We start from the raw sequence: 27,683 nt of genomic DNA, 5'->3' as shown, positions 1-27,683 counted from the left end.
AGGCATTTGGTCGTGATTGAAGTCTCTTGCATCTTGATTATCAGTATTATTACAATCACCATCTTCATCATCCGGGGGAGGCTCCACACTGAGAGGACAGCTCCTCTCTTGTATTGTCCAATAGCTGCCTCCGTCACATTGCCACCAGCGTCACGCATGTCACGTGAGCAGCTTAACACAGCTTGGTGCGGTTTCATGTTCTGATCATGATCACTGAATCATCTTGTTTGGACATAAAAAACTGACTTATTAAACAAAAATAAAAATACTCAACAGACAGAATGGCCCAATTGGGTTATATATTGATGCACTAATGTGTAGGCACCACTGTAATGTTGCAGCTGGTTAAGGTGGAGCGAGTTTTATTTGGGCATCTTCAGTTCTGGGGAGTTGGTTTTTTTTTTCATTTAATTTTTATTTTTTTATTCTAATGTATACAAAATAATAAGTCATGATTCATCTGATAATTCTATGCTGATTTATCTATCTGGATCTGCAAAAAATTAAAGTTACCAAATAAATATAGTGGAGTAAAAAGCACAATATTTGCCTCTGAAGTGGAAAGTAGCAGAAAATTGAAATGCCCTAGTAAAGTCTAAGTACCTCAGAAATGTTCTACTGAAGTTTGAGCAAATAAAGCCGACTTAAAGTAATCAAACTGATTTTACAGGAAGAGAAAAGGGAGATATTTTAATATACAAATCCTCAAAAAAAAATTTTTGACATCTATCATAAAACTTCAATCAATAGCCCAGGCTATTATTTGTTTAAATCACTGAACTCAATAGGCCTATATTTGGGACAGCCCTTTAATTCTGTTGCTCAGCAAAGATGGGACATACAATCACAACAATCTATTAAAACAATATTCATTCATAACTTAAATTAATTTTCATGAAAAACACTTTTGATTATTTTGATCAGGGGACCATTCCGGAGTAAAGAAATCTAAATAAATTACTAAGTAATCAAGGAACAGACACATATTCTGACTTTATGACAGTTTCAGAGGAAGGGAGTCACCACTTGTTTTTCATCATACCTGTAAATCTGAATGAATTACGGTCTTCTCTGGTGCTCACGGTTTCAGTAAAATGAAATGAACTGAGCTAACGATGTGTAGCATCTCCATAGTGACAAAAGTGTAAACATTTATAGTTGTATGTGCAATCTAAACAGCTAACCAACGTTAGCTCAAGTGGGTTGCCAACAACCCAGTTTTATACATCCAAAAAACGTCTCTGAAAATGAACTGCTTGGCAACTAGACCAGGCCTCTAATTGAGACAGGCCTTTATTTGATATTTGTCGCTACACCAGGCTAGTAAAAGGGACGGGCATTTAATTGGGACTAGGCTATTAATTGAAGTTTTACAGTACTTAGCATGTGACGAGATAAATTAATAATCAGCACAAGGATGTAGAAAACTTGAAAATGTGTTTACGATTTCGTGGTGTCTTTAAACTATTTCACCATCGAGGAATAGATTTTCTATTTGCAATGTACCTGTAAATGGCACATTTAAAAGAGCAGGTGTAAAAGGGGTTTACTGTACACAGTGTAGTGTAGAATATACACAGGTATATGGGGTATACCCTTTACCTTTTTTTGGCTGTTTACAATACACCCACCTATCAGCCAACAGCCATAGAAATATAAAGCAGAGTTTACCCACTTCCTCCTTGGTAACCTACCTATCTATATATTTCTATGAAGACATGTAGCAGCCAGTGCGTATCTGTTAGGCTTCAGTTTTTACCACAGAACAAGAATCGTTGGATTACAGCATCTAAAGTCTGACAGATTTAGCTCACAGATTCAAGTCCACCGTCTGTCTTGTCAAGTAAGACCTACAGCTGATCCAGCAGATTCCTGGATTCTGCTGTAACTGTTATGGGGATAATCATTAATCCTCAATTCATCCTTGAGAGTCGTGGTAAAAACCACTGAAGAGATTCAAGGCCACAGTCAGTATCATAGCAATGTCATAAAACTGTTAAAATGGCACTGAGCTTTGCTTTCAGGCCTAAAGGCTTTTAGGAATTATTAAAAGGGGGATGTAACTGACTGCCTCCAAAGTCAACATTACTCAGTGTCCAAGGAGCATGTGCAGCCGGTGTGTCACAGTCAGGTCTTTGAAAACCTGTCTTACAGTGTCCCTGATGTCGCTAAAGGTCACTAAAGGAAGTGCTGTGTCAGCTTTATTGTGGGCATTTACTTTTGTTGTGAGCCATTTGCCCATATTTGTGCAATGGTGGGCTAACACTCATAAGGGTTGGACTAGGATCCACAGTACAGTGCCTTCAATTTTGGTTAAAACTTTTGTATTAAGACATATAAGAAGTCTGATATAGGCCAAAATATATATGTTTTATTAATGCAAAATCTGTAATGTTGCTCAATTTGGAGTATATAGTTTTTTTTTTATTTCAAGGCTGTATTATTTTCATTGTTGATTAATCTGCTGCTTTTACCCTCACTTAACTTATCTTTTTGTCTTTTAGATGCCTAAAAAACAGTTAACAGTGCAATTATAATTTCCCAGAGCCTGAGGTGACACATCCAGATTGTACGTTTTGTCTAACCAACAGTACAAAACCCAAAAACTATCAAAAATGACAAAGAAAAACAGCAAATCTTCACATCTGAGAAGCTGGAAATGTTTAATATTTGGAAAATTTTGCTTGAAATCGAAAGAAATGATTAACAGAATAGTTTATCTTAAAGTTTTCTGTCCATAGATCACACAGTGAATATACTGTTTTATCTCTCTCTCTCTTGTGTTTTTTGATTGTGTTTTTGTCATGTTTTTATGTGTAAACCTTCAATTGTGGCAGATACTATGATGTCCTCACCGTACCTGCTTGCTGCATAAACAGTCACACTCATAAGGGCATCAGGGGGTAAATATTGGTAGGCACGGCTAGGACAGGAAGCTCCATGGCAACAATGGAGCGGCAGCACTTTGCGTCCGGTGATGGCGGGGGTATCTTTCCTCCCTTTCGGACATTCCGTTCCCGCTGTGCTTTGAGCTCCCGTCTGCTCTCCTAAAAGAGTTTCCCAGGCTCATGTCCTCTTTTCAGAACCATGCAGGGTTTCCGTTGCCAAGGGACAAGGCCAAGGAAGGAAGCATGCCATCACTGGTCAGTGTTTTGTCCTTCATGGATCCAGGGTCATTACATAAAAAAATTGGAGCTGAAATGACAAATTTGGGGCTAAAATTACTAATCTGTTGGATTTTAATTATATTACAAAGAGCCTATTAACAGTCACGGCTGCTGTGAGTCAAGGGCTGAGAAAATTCCCTTTGATGCAGGGTGAGTTTCCCCTTTCTGACAAAGTATGGTGCTGTTGTCTTGCAGTGCTGACTACAGGACTCCTCTTCTTTGAATCCTTTTATTATGGCACAGCCAGAGGTCCCTGATTATTTTCAGCACAGGACTCAATTAATAATTTTGCCCTATTATGAGCCTAGTTTCATAATTTGCTCCTTATTTATACCAAAGAAAGCAGGTCATAGCAAGAGAGGTTTTTTTTAAACGAGCTCAATATTTCTTTTATTTCCCTGAGGGCTTTTGTTATTTTAATAGATGACACTGCAATTTTTCCTCTTTGGTGCACTTTAAATTATCACCTGAGCCTCACCATGTACAGTCACGGTAACAGCAGACACTATCTTTCATACATCTGTAGCAGAGCAGTTACTTTGGCAAATATTTTGATGATACTTTGAGTCATTTCTAAAGCTAAAATGTCAAACATCTGCTGACACCAGTTTCACTGTGAACTGAATATCATGTTGAACTGATGGCTGGACAAACTAGGAAAGACCTGAACATAGGACAATCATAACGGACTCGAGACCCCTCCTGAGATCTGAACTTTAGTTTGGCATGCATTTTTAATTTCTCTCAGCTATTTGGGATCAGTAGGACCTGATAAGTATAAAAAACTAAACATCATCCCAATGTCCTTCAACGAGCTGATGATAAATTCCCATTGTCCTTAAGCGAGTACTTCCTAATTAACAGCGTCTTAGCTTGTAACTGTCGCTAAAGTTGGTTGAATATGTAGTCATATCAAACTACAAACATTATTAATCATGAATAAATAAGTTTCGGCCATAAAATCTGATCAGGTTTTGCCCACTTTTGTGTGGGGATCGGCTGCAGGCTGACTTTGCAGAGATGGCTGCCATCTTGTTTTTATACAGATTAGTACATTTTGCTCTTACCACCACTAGATGGCACAAAAAAAGTGTCCACAAATGAGGACAACAGGTCTAAGTTAAGCAGAATTAAGGTTAAGGTGCAGGAAACCAAAAAAGTGATGCCCTCATAGGAGGATGCAGGGTCTGAGGAGCTTAAGGGGGAAATCCACCCAAAATAGGAATTATAAAATTGGGATCCCACTCAATTTTATTGGCTTCACAACCAAAGACAACTAAAATACACCTATTATATTATTATATTAAACTGATGGGGACTTATATTGTGTCAGTTGTGCTTAATAGGTGACTTTTTTCACTTGATGACAAGCTATTTTTATTTTCTTGTTTTTTTGTTTTGTTTTGGGGTTTTTTTTTGCATGAAAATGTCCTCTATTAATGAGCTTTAGGGAAAAATAAGCCTATAGTATGCTCTACTCACAACTACTGATTAGAGTATGTGAATAATATATGCAGCAGGAACATGAGAGGGTTGTGTGTTGGGGTGGATTTCCCTTTAAGGCTACCCAGTCGGGGACTACAGCTACAGCAGCAATAGCAGCAGAGGCAGCAGCAGCGTCGTAGTAGAATGCAGTGCTGCTGAGAGAGAAGGAGGCGATAGACTGAAACAGAGAGGGAGGGAGAGAGGGAGGGAGCACAGCCGGCGGAATATTTCTTCCCCCAGAAAACAGAGGAGACCGGTCGTCCTCTCCTCTCCTCTCCTCTCCGGACATGTGCACCCAGCAGCAGCAGCAGCAGCAGCAATAGTAGCAGCGGCGGCGGCTGTGGCGGTGCTGGCGGCGACGGCGCGGCGTAGCCTACTACGTGTTTTAGGCTTCTTTTGTCTTTAATTCCCCCTTTTTTGTGTGCTTCGGTAATGAGCTTGCTGGGGGCCTACAAGAAAAAGACCAGTTACGATGGCTATGAATCTTTGCAGTTGGTCGATAGCGGCGGAGACAGCTTCAGTGTCGGCAGAGGGAGCAGCAGCAGCGGCAGCGCCACACTCGCAGGCTCCATAGCGGCCACCCTTGGACCGAAGGCAGGCCCGCTGAGAGAGGAGGACTGCAGCACCATGGACAGCTCAGGTAAGCGTCCTCACCGCCTCCGGCGACTTGGATGGCTATTGTACGCTGACCTGGAGAGTGCTTGAGTGAGATTGGATGACTTTACGCAGTATAAACGTGGCCTGTAAGTGTCATGGTGTAGAGGAAGGCTAGCAGTGGACAACACACAATGGCTAACAAGTAGTGGAAGTATACAGTGATGCTGTGTACCTCCAGGAACCCCCCTGCATGGTTCACAGTGGCTCCCAGACTCCACTTCAATGACTGCATTTATACAGAACAAGTTAAGGCATGTTCTAGTGCCATTGGTTTTATGTAACATTTCTAAAATACTATGCATCATGTGTTCTAACATGAGGTGCTAACCAGTCCTGCACATCTTCTTATTGGATAACCAGTACCAATGCATTTGACTTTAGACTGATAGGTATGTTTTAGATATATAAAGCATCTAAAAGTCTGTGCATCAATACTCCTAATATTTTAGAAATAATAAGTACACATATATTATGCTATTCTAGTGTCCCTTATGCATTTAGATATGGAAACACGTGAATACTAAACTCATTTTCCAGTCATTTTTCAAACCACATTTCATAGCCTATTTACTCTTTTATGGTCTTTCAGTGTGAAATTGTGTATCACTAACTGTACTAGTAATCTCCTATGTCTTATACAGTTAAAAGGAATAAAAGAGAATAAATCCTGCTTTAGTTTCAGGCAACAGAGGCACAAAATACTCTCAGTTCAGAAGTTTAGTCAACTGGCTGTGAATGATGGATTATGAGGCTAATGTATCCAATTAAAACTCAAATCTGTTCATCATTAATCTGGTGACAAATGCCCTACATGCTTTATTGAATTCAGTCATAATAGCTCATTTGTTTTGACACGTTATCCTCATTACGATCAATTTTTTTCTCTGTAAAAGAGCCTCGTGAGAAGAAAAATATTGTGGTGTTATAAAACTGGTGCTACAATTACCACTGAGATAGTTTGTGTTTACGTCCAGCGCCAAACATTTGGCCCATTCTGTATGGGATTACAAGATGCAACTGTTTATTAAACTTCAAATAAAATACATAAAAATAATGACGTAGCATGTATAGTTTTAGATAACATCTTTATGTGAATTTATTTCAGTTAAACTGTGTGCTTGATAGCAGATTAAAGACAAGAAATACAAGTGCAAAGTGCATTCAAATAAAGGCCCTTTTCCTCATCTCCCAGGTGATCTCCAAGTAACTAATTTGAATATTTTAGATGTGAACAGTAGACGTAATGTTTGCACATCATCCATGTTTACAAAATCATTTTTGTTTTTATCTTTAACCCATGTGGAGTTTCTAGTTAAAAAAGGTCAGTAGTCCAATAAAATTACCACTACTACGACTATTACTGCCAATATTACAACATAATAACAGTAATTATAGTGATTGCAGTAAATGAGTGCTAATAGACAAGTGTGTTTCTTTGTGACTCTTTGGAGCCTCACTGCAGTGCTCTGTGTAGTCAGCCAGCCACCAGGGATGAACATTTGTGTGAAACAAAAGAAGCTGATGAGCAGGGTGGGAGGGTCAATGAGGAAAGGGGATTGGGGTTCATGATGGGGGAGGGTGGGGGCGGTGGGCTCCAGTGTCAGATGTCTGTCTGGTCTGTCATCCCTCACGGATGGTCCCTTTCATGTAGGTGTGTGTCTGCCCCTGCCTGTGTGTGTCTATGTATCCATCTGTCCCATTCACACGCAGCCTGATGCTGAGGGGTAAAGGTTGGCACTCTAGAAGAAGGGAGACACATTCATTGATCTTTCTGGCAACGCCGAGAGCTCTCTGTTCTGTTGATGTCCTGCTCTCGCTTTACTGTGAGTTGCTGGGCTCTCGGCTGCTGCTGCCACTGTACTACCTGATGGAGCCTGTATCAGAGCCTCCCTCTGGTATCTGTATTAGCAAGGTTTGTCACTGTAACTGGCTCACCAGTCTGCACACTCCCACATCCATCTGGACACCGCCAGAGAGGCGCAGCTAACAGATTCACAGAGATATGCAGAGAAATAGACACAACAGAAAATAGAGACAAGGCACGTGATTTACAGGAGAGCAGAAAATTAAGGAGCAAAGGTATTCATTCACACTGTAATTAATTTATACTGCGTCATACTTAGGACGGGAAACAACGCAGGGAGTACGTACAATGAGATGACACAACATAGTAGACTCAGTTAGTTGGCAATATATGGCAGTTATATTGATTATATGACCTGATATTTGCAAATGTACGCCAATGCTAAGAAGTTAGCAGTTACCTATTTCTGATTTATCTTGCTTTCTTAGGGTTAGGATTCAAGATGAATCTGTGGGATCCCAAGATGATTAATGGTTCAGGAAAAAGGAAAGACATAATCCAAATTTAGATTTTACTTCCTGACTTTTCTCTCATCTTCTCTTAGTTGTGAAACACTGTAAAGTCTTACCTCTGTGGGTCTATAATAGTTATTCTAATAAAACAGTCTCCCAACTCAATGAAGTGTTTAACCTTTGAGTAGGGGTCACTTCTTCATTTTCAGGGGTCACCAATCAAAAAGTGAACCACTGCTCCAGACCATATATACACTTTTTAAATGTAGTGTTAACCAGCAAACACAGTTAAAATCTACAGATTTTACGAGAGCAGCAGTCAGGAATTATAGCCTGTGTTATAAAATACAAAATTTTAAAGGTTTAGGCTTAACATATCTTGTATCTTGTGTTAGTTATAGTTTGAGGCTCCAAAAATTAAACATGATCTTCATTGTTATAGTAATTGTAACCTATTAGCCCAGGCATATCTTCTAATCAGGATACTGAGAGCAACGTCAATAATCTAGCACTGCTTATTTCTCAACCGTATTACTTTATGTATTTTACTCTGAATAAAGCAGGTGTTTCCCCTCTCAGTGGCCTTGTATATATTTTTATTGATGGTAGTAAAACCAACCTGACTCTAAAAGTGATAGATTCAATTTTGTTATAGTGATTGTCTTCAGTTTTGGGGGCACTCGAATGTTACAGATTCGAGTCTATCTGGGAGCCCTTACTGCACATTGTTTCCTATCTCTCTGTCCCCTCATTGCCAATCGTCTTCCTACTGTCAGTTTGTCAACCAAACTTGCACACATTTTCTGGCAAGAACTTGAAAAAACAATATCTACTTACTCATAGAGTCAATGGTACAAAGTGGTATATGTCTGGGTCTCTCCCCTGCATACACCCACCTTGTTTGGAAGTGTAGTAAATCTGATGTGGATGGATAAAATCTAAATCAAAACAACACTATATACAGTACAAATTTGACATACTGTTTTTTATCTGTTAGCTTAATGTATGATATCAACTGAGTGTAAGCATAGCATACATCAGTTGTTGCCTGATCTTGCGAGATTATGTTGCTAAAACAGAGATATATCTGGAACAAAGTTAATATTCTCCTGATTTGTCTGCTTCAAAAAATGCCATTTTAGTGTCAGAATTTTAAGAAGTGTTGGGGCTTGTGAAAAATGGGTCCAATATTAACTTGAGTGACTGTAGGGCAAAGGAAATGGTCATAATGTACTTATGTTAACTTTTGTCATTGGAATTATTGGACTCAGGGCCGTGGCTAGTTTCCTAAAGCTGTGGGGTGATGGTGAAACCCACATGACACAGATACAGGAAATGAATCTAAAGTGGGCCGTCTCATATATCAACAGTTTATGATTTTACTTTTGATAGCCCAACACCCGTTATTAGTAATTAACCAGTTGATTTTTAAGACTTTTTAAGGTGACAAACAGCTGGTTGAGTTACCATGTGGAAGCATAGTGCCCACTGCCCACACTCCTCCACAGGTTAGTTAACATCAGTGTTGGCGATTGAGTAGGAGCTAGGTAGTGGCGTTGCTCAATTGCGCACAATGTTACTGCTGGTACCGCTAACGGGACAGCGTTGTTACAGAATGGTGACAACCCTCTGATCTTCCCCCAGGTAGCCCTTTTTTTGCCCCCAAACCCCTTTAGCATTGTTAACTAACGTATGTTAGCACCACTAGCCATGCTGACACTGTTAATGGTTCTAACAAAGCTAACAGTGATAGCATAGACCTAGTTAACAATACTAAAGGGGGTTAGCAGTGGGGCAATCTGGGGGGAGACAGATGGTAGGCACAGTGTTTCCACAGCACTTCTGTTGGGTCAGGATGGCATAGCAAGAGTGGCACCACTAGCTAACGTTAGCTTCCACCAGATCTGAGTGGTGCCCAGGGCAGTAAACTGAAGAGTAGCAAAATTAAGACCGACATGTGTAACCAGCAGAGATGGGACCAAGTCACACATGTGCAAGTCTCAAGTAAGTCTCAAGTCTTAACCTTCAAGTCTCAACTAAGTCCCAAGTCATTTTTTCTTGGGCAAGTCAAGTCAAGTCAAGTCACAGGTTATGTCAAGTCAAGTCAAGTCAAGTCCTGTAATAGGTCAAGTTAAGTCCAAGTCAAGTCACCTTATTATTGTAATTTTACCTGCAGAATCTGATCTTAATAAAGTGAAAAGACAAGATATAAGTAACTGTCGCGCGCGCACACACACACACACACACACACTAACCAAGGCAGCGGCCAAAATCACCCATTTAGTCACCCATTTAGCTCATTTAACCCTGTGTTGCTCGTTCATAAAACGTACAGCCAGTCTTGTGATGAACCTGTTGGAATGTTCGCTCACGTTTTCTGGGGTTAATGTTAGCAAATAAATTAAAAACAAGTTCCACCAAACCGACCCACCCTCCCACCCCACCCCATCCCCGTATCGTATCAAGCTAACGTTAGCTAACTACCGACTAACCAGATAATATTAGCTAATTGACAAGCACTTACTGGGCAGAATGGCTCTTCAAATGACGAACAAAGTTTGAAGTTGTCGCCTGGCTGTCCGAGATGTTTATGCCGCATGTCTTGCACTGTGCTGTTCGTCTTGAGTGATGTGAATAACACTCAAGTCATTCAAGTCATCGTGTCTCAAGTCAAGTCAAGTCCGAGTCGTTAACTTCCAAGTCCGAGTCAAGTCTCAAGTCTTTTATTTTTTGTCAAGTCAAGTCACAAGTCATCAAAACAGCGACTCGAGTCGACTCGAGTCCAAGTCACAATGACTCGAGTCCCCATCTCTGGTAACCAGTCAAAAATAATCCTGGCAGTTAACCGATTAGCAGTTAGCCAGTGACATCCTCACAGCATAGACTAATTAATTCCCTTGTTTGGCACATTATAATGTTTAGGTTGCACAATCTATGTTGACGAATGCTTACAGACAGAAATGTGGTCTTGCTTCAGGATCCATTGCCAATCCAGGCATGTGATTGCTTCAGCATGGTTCAGGCCACTAGGCCATGCATTTTGAAATCAGTGTGAAACATTTTGAAGGATGGAGGTAGTTTCAGACCTTTTGTACAAAATTATGTTTGACTATTAAACTGTCAGCTTGTACCTACAGTTTCTCCCATCTTTTACCAACGTGTCATGACTCATGCATTTAGCAGCCTGCTTACCATTCAAAGCAGCGGAATTCTCCTTTGGTTAAGATGCATAGTAGATGATTAATCATACCCTCCTTGTCTCATCAGCAGCATCTATAATTAAGCAGATTAGAGTCCGGGGTTGATGCCGCAGTCATTCGGGTCTAGGACACGACAACGCCCGGTAAAGTGTAGTAGCACTGAGATCAAGTGCATTGCAGTGTGTTTGCCTGTCCAGCTTTATTGTTGTGTGCAAGCATCCATCTGTGTCATTCACACCAAGCCGGATATTGAGGGAGAAATGTTTGTGGCTGTAGGAGGAGGGAGACATATTCAGACAGCCCACTGATCCCTCTGGACATAACAAGAGCTGTCTTTCTCTTTTCTTTTCCTCTCCCCCAGTCTCCCTCTCTCTCCTTCTATTGGTCAACTGTGACAGCATTAGGAGGCGGTTGAGGCGGGAGGAGGGATGAGCTATTGGTCTGGTCCTATTGTTTTGTGGAACAACTTTCTCTGTGGCGAGATTTATTTGAAGCACATTCTTTCCTTCATCATAGCAGATGCCTCGTTACCTGTGCAGGTGTTTGAACATGATTGGCAGATCCAGGTTGATATCAAATAGCTCTTTATTTCAAGGCAGGGCAGGATCCAGGTTTTCCTAATACACCCTGGCATGCTTGCTGGCTGGGAAATTCGCATAGTAAGGAGGTTAAAAATAGACCAAACCTACAGGTGAGTTTACAGTGCTGCCCCAAGAATGCAAAGGGAACAGTTTTTATTCCTGAGTATATTTACGCCCAATATGGCAGCCATATTAAAGGAATAGTTTGGGAATTTTGGGAAATAAGCTTGCTTTGTTGAGAGTTAGATATGAGGAATATGTCTGCACGGTAAACATGAAGCTACAGCCAGCAGCTGGTTAGCTTAGCTTAGCATTAAGACGGAAACAGTTAGCCTAGCTCTGCCCAAAGGCAACAAAATCCACCCGCAAACTAAATTTTGTATGGATTAGACAACAAGATAACATGTTAAGTAGTGAGCTTGAGGGGTGCTGGTAAGTGGATATTGCCACTTTTGGACTTGCTGTTTCCTCCTGTCTTTATGCAAAGCTAGGCTAACCAGGTGCTAGCTGTAGCTTCATATTAGTGTTCAGACATGAGAGTGATATTGATCTACTAATTAAACCCTCTTCAAATGAAGGTTAAATGGTGATTGTATGGCATTAGCTCAGGATGCAATCAACAAATTAAATGATTTGGAAGTTAGAGAAGAGTTAACAGGGTTATTCTGTATGTTAGGTATTAGAAAACAAAGACCATGGCTGTTACTGGGGAGCTCAACCTTTGCTGAATGTTTTCTTCCCTTCCTTTTCTTTTCCCTTACCAAGTGTTGACACTCTCTGCTGTACGGATAAATCAAATGAAATGCCCGAAGCACACACAAAAATTTCACCTCAGAAGGCCGAGGACAGTGCATTCGTGCAACACAGTTTAACGGGATGTAAAAAAACAAGACCTGTTGTCAGCTTAAGGTTTCAGGATTTAAAGGCACAGATGTGATAATGTCAGTGGTGCAGTACCAGGCTTAAATTATATTTTGGTCTTTTAATATCTTGCTTTCACATTTTGTTTTCAAGCAAACACCCCATAACTCCAATTTTAGTCGTTTTCAGGCATTCATTCAGCTAAAGAAATTTTATAACCTTTGGTTAAAGGCAGTGACACACAATACAACTGTTAGAGTCTGGGTCAGTTGGGACGAACAGTCAGTAGATGAAATAATGTAATGTCTGATACAATCTCAAGCATTCAGATCTTGTTGTTACAAGTTGATGAATAAGTAAAAAAAACCCAAGAAGAATGGCAAGAATGACAAGCAACAATGTTTGTGGTGTGGAAGTGCACTTGACAACTGACATGGAGGATCTCACCCAAACCCTGTGCATTTTTTCCTCCTTTTTTGGTGTTTTCAGCACAAATTGCAGTACATATTATAAACAGTGCAAGCTGCCAGTTGCAGTCCATGTTTGTTTTGTTACAAGAACACCCGGCCAGTTGTTCAGTGTTATCAAGTGTAGTCTTCGGGGCCCTTTCAGATATAAATCTATAAATAGTCTATCTTGGAAATGAAAATAAGTGAAAGTGGCACTTCACTGAATTAGGATTGCACTTTTTTTTAGGCTTAGTCCGAGATATTTTGACTTTCAGACTATAGTATGGGTCAAGCTCTAAAACAGTGGATCCTACAGTTCCCACAGCACAATAGCTCATGTTAGATCTTCTCTGTCTGGCAAATGCCCATATCTTTCAAGCTCCACATGCCAAGTTTATGACCTGGGTTTTTTGTACGCACAGTCTGAGATAACCCCAGTGACATATATATTTGTTTTGAGGCACTGTATTAAGCCTTTCTTAATGCAGCCATTACTACACTTCAGTCACTTTGTGAGTGGCCGTTCAGTTAACAGCGGTAATCTTGATTGCCACAGGCAATGTTCCAATTGAGTTTCAGAAATGTCTGAGGATCATATCCTGTGTGAGTTCAACACGCGGGAGCTTTATTCTTCAGGAAAATTAAATCCCTGTCACACATTTCAGGCCTGTTCACTCAGAGATGAAAAGTCTAAGTTTGAGGATGTTATGGAGTGAACCAGACAGGGAAAGAGGGACGAGTGGAGGGAGCAGAAGTAGACAAGTAGTGAAAGAAGAGTTTCAAGTTAATCAGGAAACTTTGTCCAGTAGCAGCCAGCAGATTTCCCCAGGGACAGTGTTTGGAATATCGTTATGAGTAAGTGTGAAAGTCTGTTGTATAAATCAATCAAACGTGTGCTCTCCATTGCACAAATGTTATCTATCTTAGAGGATTTTCATAGGTGAATAACTTGAAAATGTCATAACAGCAGCACTGTGTGTGAGGAGATATTAAGCATGACATGGATGTGAACCAGCCTGAACTCACACACCCACACTGTAAGACCTTAGCTGAGCCCAACATTAGAATTTTCTTATTTCTTCATAAAAGAGAGATATGATTGCTTTGCACACACAGAATGACTTTCTCACATATGAAGAAGAGCTAATGTGGAAGTTGACGTAACAGGTCTACACAGAATAATGCACAGCGACCTACCAGCCTAAAGCAAAATGGCCTGTAATAGCCAATTAGCTATTCCTCTTAGGCTGTGTTTTTTAGTGGCAATAACATCACATAAATTGCAGCCAACTACCAGCTAATGATGCTATACTGTCTCATCATAATGAACCATCTGCCTCACCTCGATATCATGCTCTACTCTTCCCAGTACTGGTTGGATGATCATGGCTGGTACACAGAATTTCTTTCCCAGCTAAATGTGACACATCAAAAGCCCTTTTCACAGAGATTGCACTACAGGGTCGCTACGAAGTCCCTTCTTTATGCTTCCTTTGTATTTTTACACAGAATCAAACAATGGCAGCATCATGCCACTGCAGTGTGTGGTTTTAGATGGTATGCTGGTATCCTGTAAGCAAAAGAGGTGCGAGGGCCAGGGCATATAACACAACAGAGTCGTCCTCTAGTAGGACATGTAAAATATGCGTCAGCAGCACTTTATAAACAATAACAATGGCATTAACATGGCAATAGCAATAATTTACTGTCCCATGTTATATGGCAGCTGATCCTGCCATTTGCTCGTAGGAATAAATAGCTCCCGGACCTACCGTTTTCCCAATAAACAGACATTTTTGACTGCTTTTCTTCTTCTTTGAGTTAGCTGCTAACTGCTATCAGCTACATTCAAAATCCCCTGGCAGTGGGTCGTACACATAACATGTTGTTGAAACGTTAAACCAGTGCTGCCCATGATCCCATCCTACTGGTTGTCCCTTTTACACAGACATCGTTTCAGCACTGTTACTACCACCAATATTGGCTGAAAGGCGAGACAACTCCCCCCATTCTGTGATCGTAACCTTTATACAGAAGGGCGAGGTGGCAAAATGGAGTGAAATTCCCGCTTTAAAGAGGCAGTGTCAAAGGGGCTAAATTGTAATATATCCAGATGTAGAAGCTCAATCCCTAATCATAGGTTGTACGGGCATTTGTCATTGTCATCATTGTTTTGACAATGATTCCTCTGGATATTTCGGGATTTTAAAAAGCTCCCTTTAAACAAGATTTTGCTTAGTTTCCTCCGTTCCTGCATGTAAGCTTTATGCCTACAAACAGTTACTGTAAGCCACGCTGCAGGGTATGCCTCGGAGATATGGGCCGGTTGTGTATTGTACTGAAAGCTTCTGATGCCAGTAGAGATTGTTGATTGTGAATACAACGTGAATCAAGTTGGAAAAAAGGCTCCTGTTCCGCAATTAGCAAAGCCATCTCCACTTGTTCACTGTGAATGTTTACGAAAGAAGGCAAGTACGCCAGCAGCATGAAACAATTTTATGTTCAGTATTGAAAAATTGTGGAGCGCACCGTTTGTACTTTATATCACAAAATGAATTAAAGAATGTAAACACTGTTACTGTGACAAATACAATTTAAGCACGATACAGCTGGATCCGGTATGATACATTTCTCTAGTGTTTCAGTGGTGCTATTGTGAAGGTTTAACACATTGAATTGATCATTTGGTTTTAGCTTTCCAGGTTAATACAACACATAGACTACGCTCTCTATGCTTGTCTCTTTATTATTTCCGATTTGGCTTTAAATATGCTACTTTCACAGTAACAGACACAGACAGACTTCGTAGTTATGTTCGAAAATTACGAAACCCAAACTCCATCTGAGCAAACAGCTGTTTGCAACTAAACGGTCCAAGCCCAACCTTAATCATACCTCGTGTTTAATGTCTGTAGATTTGTCAGCACTGCCAAGTTACTCTTATCTCAAGTGAAGCCGCTGTGGTTTGTCTGTGTGGACATAAGATGGGGAGAGGGAGAGAGAAAATCTCATATCACCAGAGGGGTGCTGACTAAGATATGACACTGGGGTCTGCTCCAACACTTGCTTACTTTCTACATTATAATCACACACACACACACACACACGCACACACATGCACACAGAGCTCCAGATGGTATGCATTTTCTTGTGTGTCTTGTCTCTTGTGTCCTTGTCCATCATTCTTTTACACCTACCTTACTTGGCGTGTTGTGCAGTGACTCATATGTTCAGTTCTGAAGTTAAATGAAAATCTCTACACTCCAGTTAGTAATTGAAGGATCCTGTTTTAATAACACAATAGGTATTGTGTAAATTCTGAAGAGACATCATTTGTACTGAAAACAGCCGTTACTCTTCTGTTGAAAAAGGAAGATAGCAGGGTTTCATCCAACAGTCACATTTGTGCATTTAAATGCAAGTGTGTCTTTCTGTTGGCATCCTCAGTGTGTGTATGTGTCTGTGTGTATTTTGTTTCCCTCTGGATTCTGACTGGCTAATGGTTCTCTGTCCCCAGATATGGATGCCAATTATGGCGGAGGGTTGTTGGATATGGTGAAGGGAGGAGCCGGGAAGTTCTTCAGCAACTTCAAGGACAACTTAAAGGACACGCTGAAAGACACCTCCACCAAGGTCATGCATCAGGTTGCCACGTAAGTTACTGCTGCATTCACACGCATAATGTACTGTATTATTGCTAAGCACACACTCTTAACTCCACGTGTGTTGTACTACAGCTAAATACTGACAGCTGTTACACTCAAAGTTTGCCATACTTTGCAGATTTTGTCAAGTAGATGATATTGGTTGGTTGGATCATCATTATATCAAAGATACTGTGTGTTGATAAGAAAAATTCTTGAGAGATTTAAGGCCTCTTTACTCTCAGATTGTGTCCCATTAACAATTGTAAGAAAAATGTACAGTCTTTGGTTGTCAGTTGGACAGGGTGATTTTAGATTGCATTGTGAGATGCTTACACAGACAGCCAACATGGATCTTCCGTGACCGAGCACAGCCCACCTCAAAATCCTGACACTGAAGACCCCAATCTCACAGTGTGACAGCTGCTACAACCTACAAACCATACAATCAAAATACCACATGAAACAACCAGAATACACTGGTGGGCTAGCACAATCCTACTGCTGAAAAACATATTTATCCTAAAGTCACGCTGCATAATTGGCAACCGAGTACACTCCTACTCCTCTTCTTCTGAGGTTTATTTTTGCTAGAGCAATGGACAACTTTGCATTTCCCAACATGAGAGCAGTGATGATGGATGATGTAGGGTGGTGACTGGTCTTTGGTTAGATCTGTTTTTTTGGCAGTGGACGCAGGCGTTATGTCATCGGGTTGTCCGTCCGTCTGTCACATTCTTGTGAACTGAATATCTCAAGAAAGCCTTGATGGAATTGCCTCAAATTTGGCACAAACGTCCACTTGGACTCGAGAATGAACTGTTAAGATTTGGTGGTCAAAAGTCACTGTGACCTCGTATCTGTCTCATTCTCATGAACGTGATATCTCAAGAAGACCTTTAGAGAATTCCCACAAATTTGGCAAAAACGTCCACTTGGGCTGAATTATGAACTGACTGAATTTTGGTGGTCAAAGGTCAAGGTTTTTGGCCATAGCTCAAGAATTCTTATACTAAGTATGACAACATTTCACACAAATGTCTAATAGGATGAATTAATGAAGTGATGACATTGGCCAATGTTTCTGTGATATCATTATGTTCTGCAAAAACACTTTTCTGGTCATTATTCAACTTTCAAGGGGAGTCACTCGGTCAGATACTGAATTATTGACACTAATCTTGGGTGTCCACTTTGAAACTGCTAATTGTATTAATCTTGTGTACTGCAGGGTTGAAAATGTTTGTGAAGCATCCATGTTTTAGAATATGTAGCCTCTTTGCAGCAACATCCATATTTGAAGGCTTGTCATGGCTACATATGAGTCTGGGCCAGACATGGATGTAAACTGTAACTGCAGATTGACTGGTTCATGGAGGCATACAACCACAAGGTGGTAATTTTAGTTTCATTTACATTGTAGTGTAGCAGGCATTCATAGCATCTGAAATGCCATAGCAGTGATATGGTCTGACATAAAAACTGTATTGGACCCATCAAAAAAAATGGTTGTTATTTCAGACTCTAAAGGTGCCTACAGTAAAAGCCCTCATGTTACAGGTGGTATTATAGAATTTTGAGCAGTTTATGAAGTAACACAAAACAGCAGCATGAATGTTTTAACACTTTTCTTGGTCACCCTTTACACTGGATATTTTAACACTCGTGACTCTTACTTTTGAAGATCCCTAACAAGAGATTACAGAAACGAAGAATTATAATTATGATGAACAATTGTCGCTATTGACTCAGATATTGGAATAGTTGCATTTTGCACATCCCTGTTGTGATTCCTTTGATTAACTGAATGTTGTTTCAGTTGTTGACTACAAAGTAAAGTGAGTCTCTAACAGCTTTAGAAGAGAAACAGAGCAGTGTGGTTGGAGGGAAGAAAGAGGGAGGCAGCAGAGTCTGGCACGGCTCGGTCATCTCAGTGTGTTTGTGCACAGGCATCTGCACAGGGCAGCACAAAGGGGCCTCTGTATTGTCAGAAACACACACAGCTCCTCTCTCACTATTGACTCAGCAAGTTTGATCGTTGTGTCTCCCCTCCTCTGCTGCTCACATCTTGGCAAACTCCCACTCTCCTGTCCTGTCGTTCCCCCCAGTGTTTTTCGGCCGCCTCTCATCTCAGCTCCACCTTCCCTCCTCTCCTCTCCTCTCTTTGCCATCTCCTCTCCTGGCTGAATTATTCATTGCGGTTCATTGTGCCAAACAGCCAGTGCACTGCTGATACAGAGGGATTCATTTCATTAGAGCCTTGTGTGGGGTGGTGTGTGTTTGTGTGAGGACTTTATATGTATGTGTGAGTGGGTGGTTGGGATAATGGGGCGATGGGAGGCAGGCTACCGTGGTAACTGTCTGAAAGCCTCAGAAAGGAAAGGTAGATGGGCAGAACGATACATTAATGGGCCACAGCTTAGTGCAGTACACTTTAAAAGTGCTTCGACAGGTTTCTTTGATGATCCTATGAGAAGTGTTAACTGTCCTGTTGTGTTCTAAAACATCAGAGACCTAATTGTGCTGTTGTATGCATAATATTTAATAGCTTTATTTAGAGACTGAAGGACAGAAAAGATGACTGTGACAAGTGATTTTCCAAGGTTGAGTGTGTACTCTTTAGTTTATTGCCACTCATAAATAAATAAACATCTTAAGAAGTGAGCTAGGAGATCCAAAGAGCATGGTGTTAGGATTATATAGGTATGGGATCATGGTTTTCTGGGTGCTGCCATGGGCGGTTTCCCTTTTTTGCGCCATGAAACTTGGAGACAGAGTCAGCAGTTAATTAGAGAGATACAGAATGATTAAGAGCTGCAGTATCTAATGATATATTCCTGAGAGGACGGCGGCTCTCTTTCACCCTGCAAGAAAAGGCTGACCAGCCTATATCTCGCTCTTTCGCTGATTTTCATCCATCCTCTCCCATTTATTTTTATTTTTTGTTTCTCACTGGTCAATTTCATTTCCTAACTTTTTTTATGGTGGCCATGATGATAAAATCATATTTTTTGGACGCACCATTTTGCTTTAGATTATTACACCTGTTTTTAGATGAATGTTGTTGATTTTTTTAATAAGACTTAAAAAAAGATATATATCATATTCCAGACATCTATTGAGAGAAAAATAGATTGTTTATTTATTTATTCGACTCTGCAGTTCCTCAGCTGTTAGACGTGTTTTGGCGTCATATAGCTCACTGTTTGGGTTTTACAGCCCAGAAATCTTCATCAAGATTGTTCCCAGCACCAAACAGCAGACAGCAAAGTTAACAGCCAGCTGGGAAACATAGTGGAGCATTTCACAGCTTAAGAGCCAGATATTTCCCTCGGGGGTCGGTGAGGACCAAAACAGAGCTAAAAGGAGAGTGAATATTGGACTTACATTCATCCAGATGGACTCCAAATAAATAAACAATAGTAAATAATGCTAATGTTGCTCAGTGTCTGATGAAATTGTAAATACACTTGTAGAAATAAAAGTGACAACTAGAACCATATAGGGTTCTTTGGCTTGCTACTATAGAAGAACACTTTTTAGTTCCTGGTAGAGTCTTTTATAAAGGTTCCACATGGAGCCCAGTTATGCCCCTTTCCCACCAACATGGAATGGGTTCGTTCCGGTTCCCACACATAATTTTGAACCGTTAAGAGAATTTCGACCAAATATAGATTGGTTCGTAACTTCGGAAAAGTTGGTTCTCAGCTAGAACCAAAAAAATAGCATGTTTTTTTCTTAACGTAAAGTGCGAACTGTGATGACATCAGTGGACATGTCATATCTACAGGTGGAAAAGAGAAGATGAAGAAGGCAATAGAGACGTTAAGTGGGAAACAATGGGAAAAAAGACCATGCAGTGGTCTCATTGATAGTTGGTCTTCTTTTGGATGAAAGAAATATCTGAAATAACAGAACAAAAGTTTGCAGGTAATCACTGTGATCTACCATCTTGCTCCTACTGTTTACTTCCACTGTGCATTGCGCAGTGCCCTCTGTTGATGACACATCCTTGATTACAATGGTTCCGCTCAACACTGGGGGAACACATGGACTGGTTTGCTAGATAGTACCAAGCTTTCAAGAGTCTTGAACGGAACCAGTTCAAGAACCAGAGGTCATTTGGAAAAGGGGCATTGGAGGATTCTGCCTGGAACCCAACATAAGGGGTTACATGTAAATGGTTGCCATCTGTATGCCATTTGATACAGTTATATGTAGAACCATCTGGGAAAGATTCACCCAGAACCCCCTCTATGGTATAATGGTTCCTTTCTGGGAGTTCTATCCAAAACATTTCCACCATCTAAGGGGCCGTACACATGCTGCGTCTTTAACCACCTGGAAAGTGCAAGGTCGGGTGCTGGGCACTAGTTTTGTGCCTTTTTTGAGCCAGCTTCCAAGAGCGCGGCAGCAGGTTGCATCTGAGGTTGCCAAGCAACCTTAACAAGCACTGTATCATAGCCTATTTGTCTGAAATTCTGAGTGCAGAGCTGATCTTCTTCCAGGCGTTGTTTATAAGTGTGTGGGACTATCGTCTGTGGGACAGATGAAAAGCTCTGGCAGCCCTGCACCAAATTAATCAACTTTTCCATATTCACCACAGACTGCATGTCTACACTGAAAACAATGAATTTAAGGGCACAAAAAATGTGGCATGTGTACGGCCCCTAAGGGTGCAAACAAAAACCCACCCGGGGGGTTCTAATGAGAACACTTTCATATTCCACTTATTATGGTTTTAGTTTAACAGGTTAGCCAGGGGCCATGGGAACCATGTCCAGCAGTCTTGGGCCTCATGAGGATCCTAAAGGGCCAGGGTTGATGTGGTCCAGTTTAACGCACAACAACCATGGTTATGGAACCCTGCATCTCACGAAGAACCCTTTCTTCAAAAAAGGATTCTTTGGGTGAAAAGGGTTTTTTATGAGATCTTTTGTCTTGCAAAGAACCCTTGAAAACCCCTCTTTTTTAAAAATGGTTCCTAAGAAGTGAATTTTTCTGGGTAGCACTTCTGCACTGCAGGAGGAACCCTTATTTCTAAGAGTGTAAGCAACTATTTGCTAAGATGTTTACCATATCAACGCGTTAAGCTATTTGTTGTCAGTGTTGTGTTGATAGCTTTTTGCGCTGCTCCAAAGTGGCTCAAATATACCAATAAAGTCAAGTTTAAATAGACGGAAATAAGCAGGAAAATATTAACTCCTTGCTGTTTTTCTTACTATCGTTAAGATTAGGTTTTTATTGAAGTTTCAAGAAATCCTTTGTAAACTTTGTTAACCCCAGTGGCAGAAATTTCTCTGGATTACAATGTTCTGCTGTTATATCGAAGGGGATTTTTGCAGCATGAAGGTTTTCTAGGTTAGTAGACTCCAAAGGTTGAGTATGTGTATCTTAAATGGACTGTTTCATCCGTGTTTACTGACTGTTGGAAGACTTCAGAAGAAAGTCCCTTGAGCATGCCTGGTACAAAGAAAAACCCTTATGAGCTCACTTGTTAACCAGGCCCTCTTTTAACACCACAGCTAGACTGCATTGGTTCCTCTCTGCTTCTGTCTCATCTATATTCCTCGCAAAATGCTGTTGCTGAATTATTTAAAGTAGCCTGCTTGTTTGTTTACCTGGCTAAAGAGATTTTTTGCAGGGAAACCAATCAGTCAACAAAACTCAGCTGTGTGTTCCTCTGCCTGTGAGAAACACAACGGAGTCTAGATGGCTGATCTGGTTTTGTGAAAGGCACAGTGTCCGCAGTTTGCACCAAGATAACCTCCACCCTCCACCAGCAGACACATATTCATCTGTCTCTCTCATTTTTATTTCTCATTCATCCCTATTTCATTAACACTAACACTTGGCTGACATCTCTCTTTGTCTCTCTGTAATTATTCCCCACTTAACAACCATTTTTCTCTTTTTCCAGTGGCCAAAATATAAAAAATCATAACCTCAGTGCATCTGTTGCTAGATTATGATAATTGGGGTTAAACAAGACAAGAGGATTGTGAAGAAATCAGTCATGATCAATTAGAAATCTGGTGTAGTGTTTAGTTTTGTAGCATATTTTGTTAAAAGTAAAAGATGTGTCCAGTGCCTTCCTGTTACCTCTTATATTGGTTGCCATTCTCTACTTTAAACTATCCATTAAGATGCAGATATAAAAACATAATAGTGCTGTTAAGAAAGACAAAACGGCTGTAAAATACAGAATTTGGGAGAAGCATGGAGAGAATGTAGAAAACCCAAATCTAATATCCATCGGGATCTAGCCCACTTACACTGTGTTTGTTTGAGTGTGTGTGTCAGCGTGGGTTTGTGTGCGTGTGTATAGTCACTGGAGACTCAGTTAGAGCACCTCTCCACTGCTGTAATCAGGTCTAAAATGGCTTTCGTGCTCCAGATGTTTACTTTCCAGTAGGAAACATAAACAGCAGGCACTGTGGTGCTGGCGCTTGTGGGCATCTGCATGTGTGTGTTGTCACTCCTCTGCTCTCAACTATGCGTATAATAACACTAGTATGCTGCAAGGTTAACACACTCCCAATAAAGGTTAAAGGCAGTCGTTTGACTGAACACAACTGTTAAAGCGTGAAAACAGTTTGGACAACAAATTGAATCATGGCGATAAAAATAAAAAAAAGATGAGATTCCACAAACAAGAGTTATACCGAAGGTATAAAATCCAGCACATTCTCACTCCGACCTCGTCACATATTGACGTTTTGGTCATGGACTTTCCACGTCCACATACGACGTGCAAGGAACCCTGGGTGTGTTGGTTGTTGACGTTCTGGGACACTGTGTCAGGTTCTGCCTGTTACATGCATTGTCTTCTTTCAAAATACACTTCCGTTTTCACAGGAAATTTAACATTAACATACAGTCTACAAACTTTTTTTCCTTCAACAATAAACACACATGGTTGGGTTTAGGCAACAAAATTATGTGGTTAGGTTTAGGAAAAAAGAACAGGGTTTGGCTTTAGAATCTTACGGGGCGCGAACACCGCTCTCTCGGTCTCTTGGACCCATCCACTACCCCTCCCACCCGCTTTCATCCTTGTCCTGCCGTGTTTTCCCCTGATGCCGCCGGGCGCAGATAAACTATAACGGCAACTGGACGTGTATCATGCCAACATTAAAGGGCACTTTTTTCGTTGGTTTCTGATGCCAGAGGTCACTGCCCAAGCACCAGATTTCGACGATTTTGGAGTGAGACCGGGCTCAAAAATCATATTAAGTTCAGTATCAAAGGTTACAGTATTGTAACCCTAGCTCTATTAGCACAGGCAGAGACCTTTACTGGACTCTATGGGTAATAGTCTCCCTCCCATATATAAATAAATAAATAAATATATATATATATATATATATATATATATATATATATATATGTATATATATGGGAGTTGTACGAAGGCATCAGTGGCCTGATGGTAGAGGGCCCCGCCTGTGCTATAAGAGCTAGGGTTACAATATTGTAACCTTTATTCTATTCCACACAAGCCCTTCACTGGACATTATGGGCATAGTGGGTGGAGCCTGAAGAATGCACGCCATGACATGACATAATTTTGCCCTGGCTGAAGAGCTTAAGAATGCTGATTCAGTCAAATGGCTCCATATATTGGAGTAGGCATGTCTTGATTGGCCGGCTGTGTTTATGCAAATTTCAGTGGGCAAATGTGTGCTCTTGATTGGAAAAGAGTATTATCGATAGATTCAAGTAGAGGGCAGAGTTTGTGTGAGACAGAACAAGAGAACTCTGATTCACAAAAGTATGGACTGACTGTCAAATTAGCTGCATTGTCCCTCATGCCAGAAAGGAACAAACCAGGAAAAGATCAACATTAAGTCCCATGAGTAAGACAACACAGTTCATCTAGTAACCACAAAACTAAAAGTACACAATTGCCCTAGACAGCTAGTTTAATTGCTAGCTTGATTAGCAGAGAGAAGAAAATTCCCCAGTGTCAGCTTTGCCCTTCTTTCTAAGCGTGTCCTTCCCCTCTGTTCAGTCTCTGTACTGCACCTTGCAGTATATTTTAATTGGCTGCAGCTCTAACCTCAAGAGGTCAGGGATTCTGCTCATTTGCGTACTCCATGGCTATTGGCCATGACCATTTAAACCTGACACCTGACCTGCTTCTCTCTTTTAATAGCCGAGGAGCTATTTCAGGAGAGAAGCAGAGACACCCGCAGATTTGTGGAATATATTCCTGGGACGAAAATAAAGGACAACATAAAATGGTGGAAATCATTGCAGTTCCTTCAAATATATTCATTAAACATTCATTAAACTTTTCTCTCTTTTCCCCAAAATTATAAACAATTTGTGCTCTAGAAACCTCACATTAGGATTAAGAAAAATATTCTGTATATAATCTGAAATGAGAGTATGCAGTCCACTTATTCTCTTTTAACCTGTGGTCTGCATTTTCACTCTGGGGTAAACACACAGAATTGGATGAAAATAGAAACTTGAGCTATGGTCCAATTACTTTATTATGGAGGGCTTACAGACACAAACAGCTCTGATGGATTTAACTCAGGCTGTTTGTCTGTTATATTAGCAGTTGTTTATGCCACACAACAATGCTGTAAGAAGAATTAACATATCAAAAAATGCATTTATGTGGAACACTACAGAATATCCCAAGACACACTTAGCGTGCTCTCACTCCATGGCAGACTAGTTGAGTAGCACTGCATTACATAACCAGGTCTAGGATTGCATCAGGGCCATATGGCACTCCTCCATGACCACACAGAGGTGATTGGCCCAGATCAGCAAAGCTTGGGGGATTTTCACAGTAGGCAACAAGTCAACTCAATCTGATGCACATTAGCCTACTAACGTGTTTTGCATGATAATTGCAGTGTGGTGGGCAGTTGAGCTGCGTGTGCTGCTGTTGGATAAAAACATTTTTGTAAATGACTTTGCCCATCAACCCATCCATTACAAGAAATAAGACTCTTTTTTTGAGTCCTTTAACTCTGCACCTGCTCCAGGGTGTTTCATAAGCACTGTTCTCCATCACTTCCATGGTGCAGCAGTAGTGGATTACTTGAATGTGAGTGTGCACTGCAGCTGCTCTCAGACTTCTGAAAAAAAACCTCCATATGGAATAGCTAAATTTAGCAATGAAAGGCAATGATGCTCAATTGAAGAATTCACATATGGTATTCCTTTGATCCCGGGCAGTTCAGCCTGAAAAAGACAACTTCCCCAACAGCCAGACACATGGAAGCTTCTGCTCCAGAGCCTGTTGAGTCTAATTACTTGGATATGCATGACATGCAGCCTGATGCACCAACAGCAGAGAGGCAGAGAGGTGAATCAACCTTCTGGATGTTGACCATGCATCAATCTCCTCTGTTTTAATGATTTGATATTTGTCAGGAATAGGGCGTCTTGACTCTCCTGACTAAATACTTAGATTGTCTGAAAACCATCCACACATGTGCCTGCTGTATAACAGTATACATTCAGTACAACACACAGATGCAGGGTGATTTTTTTCACACATACTGTGCACATTTCAAAGATTATTTGGTTGTGTCAGTGGACTCAGGTGCTTTCTTTTTGCTGGTATTACTGCTAAAGGTTGTTATAACCTTTGCTTATATGTCTCTTGTTTTTGCGCTTTCTTTTTCCTGTGTAATGAGAATTGCATGAAAATTATTCCTCAAAGGTGTCGTTCTTTTTTGCAGGTACACTAAAGGGGAGCTGGACATCGCCTACATCACATCACGGATCATAGGTAAACACATTTGGTGTTAGTTAATGGACCTTGTGTGCATATGTGAGCTGCATTCTAACACTGTCACTAGAAATAATAACTCAGTGCCACCCAAAAAAAGTAGCAATTTAAAGCCCATGAAAAGTTAGTTTCAAATCCTTAAGGTCTGGTGTGTAGCATTTAGGGGGATATACTGGCAAAAATGAAATATTATATAATAAGTCATTAGTGTATAACCACCTGAAAATAGAATTGTTTTTTTTTTTTTTTGTTACCTTAGAATGATCTGTTTCTAACTACATACTGAGCGGGTCCTCTTCTATTGAGATTGCCATGTTGCATATTCGTGTTTTTAGAATATCCCAGAACATACAAACCAAACACTGGCTCTAGATAAGGCCATTTTCATGTTTGTGTTTTCACGTTGACCACCGCAATTAGAGGTCCCTTTGTGATGAGTGTCAGAAAAACTGATTTTTTTTTTTTAGGTGAAACTGCTGTCTTTAGTGTTTTTACCGGTTTAAATCACAGGGTCCATTTATTTTGCATTTATTTTGGATAGGAAGAGGTGTCTGTGGATAATTTGGCTCCCGGTAAATGCCTTCTAAACGTCTGGATCTTTAGTTGTCAGAGAAAAAAGGTTAGCAAACATAAGCAGGTGCTAGGCTAGTGGCTTGTCTCCAACATGCCAAACAGCATCAGAGAAACAATGATTGGTAATGTGAAACTGCTTGATTCCAGTTTTAATCACCTGGTCTGTTTGTTTTGGAGAGGAAGAGACCTCTGCGGATAATTTGGCTCCTAGAAAAACCTTCCTAAACAATGAACGCTGAAGGATTTCTAACAGGTAAAGTTTCAGGTGGTTGCACTCTGCAATCTTCACTGCTAAATGCTACAAAATCCCCCGAAATCTTACACACTGTTCCTTTAAGTGATGCTCTGTAACATTTGAAAAGATATCCTTGACTAAATAAGCAACAATGAAGTTTAAAAAATGTGTTAAGGTATTTTTTATGAAGAATGTAACCCCCAAAACCTCAGTTAATGAGCTTTCTTTAGAACTATGTGTGTTTGTTATGATCAGATTTAATTGACAGTGGCCAAACAACCCAACAACTATCACTAGATTAAAATTCAGATGTTGCTGAATCCTGATCAATGCTGATTAGGGAAATAGCTTTCCAGGACTTTTAACTTAAAATGTGGATGAGAAAATAACAGTGTGTTATATCTGCATGATAAAAGACAATCAGGGTTAATGTAGGCAGATAAACAGACATCTGCACCCTCAGCTTTCTCTCTGTCCTCATCTCTCATTTTCCAATTGCTTCCAGCGTGACATGCTCATGAGTGAAAAGCAGCGGTGTGTCCTGTAAAGAACATCGTCAGCTGGACATTTGTCACCTGAGGGCTTCTGTCCCATGATGCTTTGTGTGTGGCTGCCAATAGTCATGCTTTAATGTGGACCTCCTCTCCACATTTCAGTTCTCAGTTCACTTATGGTAGAATAACTGTAGAGAAGGACAAAAGATGGAGGACACTGTCAGGGTGTGAACATGTCGTATATACTGTGTATTTAAACAT

The 27,683-nt window shown here is 40.6% G+C and overlaps 1 protein-coding gene across 4 annotated transcripts in view; it reads left to right on the top strand.

Moving 5' to 3' along the window:
• The window catches only part of dnajc6 (DnaJ (Hsp40) homolog, subfamily C, member 6), a 51,386-nt gene that overhangs the window by 921 nt on the left and 22,782 nt on the right, over positions 1-27,683 (top strand). For 2 of the 4 annotated variants that reach the window (XM_078168952.1, XM_033621832.2), the window contains exons 2-4: positions 5,145-5,292; positions 16,234-16,369; positions 26,071-26,120. In XM_078168952.1, coding sequence (XP_078025078.1) covers positions 5,280-5,292; positions 16,234-16,369; positions 26,071-26,120 — 199 coding nt within the window. In that variant the 5' untranslated portion in view covers positions 5,145-5,279. Of the gene's footprint in view, positions 1-4,890; positions 5,293-16,233; positions 16,370-26,070; positions 26,121-27,683 lie in introns of those variants that run through there. The other 2 variants (XM_033621831.2, XM_033621830.2) reach the window with 1 other exon arrangement.

The sequence above is a fragment of the Epinephelus lanceolatus genome, chromosome 6 (assembly GCF_041903045.1).
Source record: "Epinephelus lanceolatus isolate andai-2023 chromosome 6, ASM4190304v1, whole genome shotgun sequence".
In the NCBI taxonomy this organism is placed as follows: Eukaryota; Metazoa; Chordata; class Actinopteri; order Perciformes; family Serranidae; genus Epinephelus; species Epinephelus lanceolatus.
Note: the sequence above shows the minus strand (reverse complement) of the source record. Positions and strands in the feature narration are given on the sequence as shown.